Source organism: Vespula pensylvanica, chromosome 18 (genome assembly GCF_014466175.1).
Source record: "Vespula pensylvanica isolate Volc-1 chromosome 18, ASM1446617v1, whole genome shotgun sequence".
Lineage (NCBI taxonomy): Eukaryota > Metazoa > Arthropoda > Insecta > Hymenoptera > Vespidae > Vespula > Vespula pensylvanica.
Window position 1 is genome coordinate 2343442 of NC_057702.1, and position 6000 is coordinate 2349441.

The 6000-nt window shown below is 35.0% G+C and overlaps 1 protein-coding gene across 3 annotated transcripts in view; it reads left to right on the plus strand.

Annotated features, from left to right (window-relative positions):
• LOC122635399 (histone-lysine N-methyltransferase PRDM16-like) overlaps window positions 1-6000 on the plus strand; it is a 28250-nt gene that overhangs the window by 19377 nt on the left and 2873 nt on the right. For all 3 annotated transcript variants that reach the window (XM_043825584.1, XM_043825585.1, XM_043825586.1), the window contains exon 5: window positions 4335-4434. In XM_043825584.1, coding sequence (XP_043681519.1) covers window positions 4335-4434 — 100 coding nt within the window. The remainder of the gene's footprint in view (window positions 1-4334; window positions 4435-6000) is intronic.

Genomic DNA, 6000 nt, shown 5'->3' on the forward strand with positions numbered 1-6000 from the left:
AGAAGGGCTCTAAACGAAGGCGTTTGTTTTACGATACTCTAGACTGTACCGTGTACGCGAAAACTTATCCGAGCAATTAAGTCGAGTCACGCAGACGACGATCTTAATTTCGGAAAATTAATTAACACATTAAGGAGCTCTTTTACGAGCAACCGCCATACTAGAACGACGTGGCCAGCTTGTGTAGTAGGGAAGAGAGAAAAAAAGGGAGAGGGATAGGGAAGAAGGAGGAATAGAAATTTCATTTAATAAAAATATTCGATTAATATCTTGAAAGATCGTAAATATCTTTTTTTTTTTATTTCTATTATCATTAGTGATAATAACATAAGATGTTTAATTATATAAGACGTAGGTATAATACATATGTATGTACGTATGATAATGATGTTATATAAAAATATATATATATACATATGTGATACATATAAGCTGGATAGAAGTCCTTTGATAGATACATCTGGGCGTTTTCTCTATCTCTTTCTTTCTTTTTCTCTCCCTTCAACAGGATCATTTTTTTTTTTTTTTTATAAGGGAACAAGAGAGAATGTACGAAGGGTATCTCGTTTTAACACTTCTATTCATAGAACATCGTGTCGTTTTTTTTTTAATAAGCTTTATATTAGTTCAATTTTATATATATGTGTGTGTGTGTGTGCGTGTGCATATGTAGTTATACATATGTAGTTCGTTAATAATCATATTACATTTAATCCATATCAAATGTCAATGCTAGAAATCGTGTAACCTAAATACATGACAAGTATGTACTTACATCGTAGATACAGGGTGTCTGCAATGAAAAAAAAAAAAAATAAAAAAAGAAAAAAGTTTTGATTGTTGACACCTTATAATTATTATATAATATATAAATAATATATATTTAATTTCTCTTATCAATATCTCGATTATTAGATAATCGATTTAATTATCAATTTTCTTCAATATTTTCAATGGACAAAAAAAAATGAAAATAAAATAAAAGTATTATTAGAATCACGTTTAACGTTGAAAAACATACGTTTTAACGACACAGTTTTAAGAATGTTATCGAAGGTAACGATCGAACAAGAAATTCGAACTGAACACGTTTTTTCTTTTTCCGTCATAATTTCCTTTCTTTTTTATTATTATTTTTTTTTTATTTTCTTTTTTTTCAACGGCAATGGGGTAAACCACGCGCGCGTGCCTAGAGGGTGGAGCGTAGATGCATCTGGCATGGGGTAGTTAAAGTGAGTTATGGTTTTGATTTTTCCTATCCTGTTTTTTTTTTCTCTTCAGTATCCTTAGCTTCTCTCATCACATACATACACACACACACACACACACACACATACACACACATACACATAGGTATATTAAGGATACGTTTCTCGTGTTGGTCCAGTTTCTCTCTCTCTCTCTCTTTCTTTCTGTTTCTCTCAATGTTATTCGATGTCTCTATTAGGGTCGTAGATATAATTTATGGTCGAGCATTGTCGATTAACAGGGTTTGAGGGGAAAGAGAGAGAGAGAGAGAGAGAGAGAGAAAGAGAAAAGAAAAAAAAAAGGGGCACGGTTTTAGTAGTAGAAAAAAGGGGTATCTCGTGCACAAAAGGGACACGCGACGTTTTCATCCTGAAAAAGGAGGGTGGATTCCTACGGGAGGAAGAAAAGGGGAGGGGGTGTATCTGACACGGTTACAAGCCCCATTCGATTCATCGGAGACTAATGACACGTCTATTTTATATATGGATACAGAAGATTAGCCTTGTGAAGTCCCGTGAGATGAGAAAGGGATGAAATTGTGAATGGCGTAAAAAGTCAAAATATCTTTTTTTTTTTTTTTTTTTCGAAATTAGATTAAACAATTAGAAAATTCATTCACAATTCATCGCACAAACGTGTGATCGTAGATTGATTATACAATTTTTTATTTCAGGGATGTTTAGAAATATTTTTCTTTATTCGTTGACGTGTACGTGCGTATTTATATATTTCTTAGATTGCAAGGTTGTTAGCTCTCTAAAAAAAAAAAAAAAAAAAAAAAAAATACCGTTAGAGAAAAAATCCTTAATGATTCGCTCATGATTATTTGGAAGCATCGATGTGTCACGTAAGGCGTAGATTTCCGTTACTTTTTCCCATGAAAAGTAGCAACCAACCGACGACTTGGCCGCAGGGGGTGAGTGCGTGTATGCGTGTGTGCGTGTGCGTGTGTATATCTGCGTTGTCGGTGGATCCCACCTGTTGACTTTACGCAACGTGACTTTCCTACCGGTCTTCTTCTACACCAACGATTAACATAAAAGGCATAATGCATCTCAATGGCCACCTATGGCGTTGTTTCTCTTGGATGAACAAATTTTAAACGTGGGGTAAAGAAAAAAAGAAAGAAAAATTCTTTAATATTCATTAATCGTTGATTCGTTGATTCGTTGATGGATTCTATCTTAGATTGGTTTAAAAAGATAAAAAAAGAGAAAAGAAAAAGAAAAATATTAATAAATCTAACAATTAGATGACAGGTCGTTTCTTCTTAGAATTAAATTCATCGATCAGATGTCATCTTACATCCTACATTGTCCTAAATTTACGGTATGCCGTATCGAATTAATCCATAGAAGGAAGGACGATTAACGTTATGGGGTAGAGAAGAGAAGAAAGTGGGGGTTGGATCGTACACGATGGTGGTACGATGGGTGTTGCGGCCAGTTCCCATGAAGGTCCGTTGGGGGCCATCGTTAGACCATATGGTCTTGGTACGGACAAGTGTAGCGGCAGATTTAAATAACCGTTGGAGGTCTACTACCTTATTTTCAAAAGGTTATTTTATGTATTCGATAAATATAGGGACAGTAGATCAAAGAGATTAATAAGATATATATTATTGTTTAGATAATAACGAACGTAACGTTTGTCTTTTCTAATTGGAAAAATTCATAATCTAAAATATTTTTCATCCGATCAGTCGATATCACAATATCACAATTATCACATTGTTATCATCGTTGAAATATATAGAACGTGTGATAACGTTGATATAGAAATAATCGATTGTTAATTAACAATCTAGAGATCATTGATCTTACGCATATTAATTTTCTAAAAAACGGATTAAAAAAGGCGTTGGCGTTTGGTCTTTTGTCACGGATTCATGGTTTGACATGTGTTGGGGGAACTAACTTGCCATTGGTCAACCGAGTACGTCGCTTTTACCAATAGAAAGTGATTCCAACGAGCGTGCATTAAAGGAAGGTATAGGTCACTTTGCCTACCTGCCATGGCAAACCATCATTTTATCTATCGTCTTTAGTACTTTATTGTGTGTCCGATCGTGATCACGTCCTACGTGATCGGGATACTTCAAGAAATTAAAGGATTTCGTGTATCGCATCGTGTATTGTTTGATATAAACAAAAATACAAGAAGAAAAAGGAAAATTTTCTTTCTACTTCTTTTTTTTTTTCCTTTTTATTTTTATTTTTATTATTTTTTATTTTTTTTATTTTTTTAATTTTTTTTTGTAAAGTGCATCACTGTGATAATAAAAGTGTGCTCGATTATTTCGAAGTAAAGTAGTTTGTCAGTGTTGTCGCGCTGTAGTTTATTACGACGTAACAACGTAGCTTTACATATTTTCCAAAAGAAAAAAAGAGAAAGAAGAGAAAAAATATATTGAAACTAGGTAAATTGGCTAGATTTCTTTTTTGTTCGTTTCCTTTTTCCTTTTATTTATTTTTTCATTTTCTTTCATTTCTTTTTCCTTTTCTTCTTCTTCTTTTTCTTTTTTTTCTCTTTTTTTATTCCATTTTCAATCTTACCAACGTCACGTTATTATTTTTTTCCATAGAGCAAAATTATTTCCCCGTATTGACAGACTCTTTAATTTCTCGTTACGCCACCAGCAGAGACAGGCTGCACTCTTCGTCGTGCAGATCGTACGATAACGGCGATTTAATTTAATAATTCATGAAATAATTCTAGTGTGTATATGTGTATATGTATGTGTGTGTACAGCGAGAGAGAGAGAGAGAGAGAGAGAGAGAGAGAGAGAGAGAGAGAGAGAGAGAGAACACAGGCATACTATAAAACGTTAGAAACCCCTCCTTGTAATAATTTCGGTCACGTAATACATACTGTATGTGTGCACATATGTACGTACGTGTACGTGTTTTCTTTTCTTTTTTCTTTTTTATCCATAACAAAAAAAATAAATAAATAAATAAATAAATAAAACACACGTGTAACATCTACGTATCTAACATTATCCAATCGAATCCGAATCGAATCGATTTTTCTCATCTAATTAGTTCATATCTTTTATATTTTTCTCTTTAATTTTTTCTGTACAGCATCTCAACATAGCGGTACAGTCGATGAAGACAGAGAGGACGAAGAGGAGAGCGAGACGAGATGTACTGTCTGTGACAAACCCTTTCAAGACATAGATTTGTAAGTATAAAAAATAATAGAATAGATCAATCGTTAGATTCATGTACGTATCTACGTATGTATGTAACAGAACGAAGATATTTTTAATCCCCGCCTCTTTTTATTATTATTATTATTATTATTATTATTTTTATTATTATTATCGTATATTCACTCGTATCATTATCCATGAAATCGTTATCATTATAACCGTGTAACAAAGTTCTACTCATGAAGGATTCATAAGACATCGTCGTATGTTTTTTTCGAATCAGATTACTAACGGTATAGTTGACACGAATCTCTCTCCCTTTCTCTCTCTCTCTCTCTCTCTCTCTCTCTCTCTCCTCTCTTTTTTTTTCTCTCATTCGTTTGCGATCGTTAACACTCATCACACACGACGTAAATGTCTACATCGAACGTCGATTATTAATTGATATAGGTCTTGTATAGATATGAAGAGAGGGAGAGAGAGAAAAAGAGGGAGATAGGGAGGAAGAAATAGAGGGTGAGAGATGGATGGGGGTGGTTAGGCTTCGAGGCACGTTATCCACTTTAAATCTAAGCGCTATGGGATATATACTCGCTTCGAAAAGGGCTCGTGATCACGCGAGCCCTTTCCAAGGACTACCCCTTCGATGTCCCATAGCTTTTTTCTCAGAGTTTAAGAGTAAGAGAGAGAGAGAGAGAGAGAGAGAAAAAGAGTAAGAAAGGTAATAGAAGTGAGTCGACTACTTTCTCTGTTGAGTACTTCACTTGTCCTAGGAATAGTAAAACACATGATCCGTATTAAAATCATATTGTTTATTCAGTTTTTCACGTTCCATTGAATTTCTATTTTTCCAAAGAATTTCTTTTATTTTCTAGCTGTCGATTCGAGTGTTGTAAAAGATCTCGATCGTTTTCTTTTTTTGCTTGATATAATCGATGGATATTGTTTAAAAGAAATTATTCAACTTGTTAGTTGAAAGAAAAAAAAAGAAAAAAGAATTTACTTTACAAAAGTGAAATTTTGTAGATATTGAATTTTCCTATCGAGAAGAATATATTATCATGTGACATGTGTATGGATGTGTATGGCGTGTGAGTGTATGTACATGCATATACCTAGGTTGAAAGTTCACCTGTTGTAACGAAGAAAAATAATTCTGAGGTCCGCATTCGGTCGCATCGAACGTCTTTCGCATACATCATCGAAGGCGTCGCGTGCTCGGCACTCATCTGGCACGGTGCACCGTCACCGTGAAGGCACTATCTCACAGGGAATAGCTTTCACACGAGGAGTTCGAGGGTGTAAAATCAATGCTGTCTCACACACCATGCCATCCTGTGACCATAACCCGTGCCCACTTTGTGACACCCTCGAAGACGCCCTTCTTCCTCCTTCAACTAAACTTACGAATACATTCTAGCGGTTGTTGTCCGTCTGTGTAGCTGTTCGTACGCGTTTGTGTCTGTGTTGCACGTACGATGACCATTTTCTTGGGGAGGACGAGCGTTATTAGTTGAGAGAGAGAGAGAGAGAGAGAAAGCTAGTTCGCTGGCAGGTTGGTGGTGCCACTTGTTAGTCATCATCCTCGAGCCAGA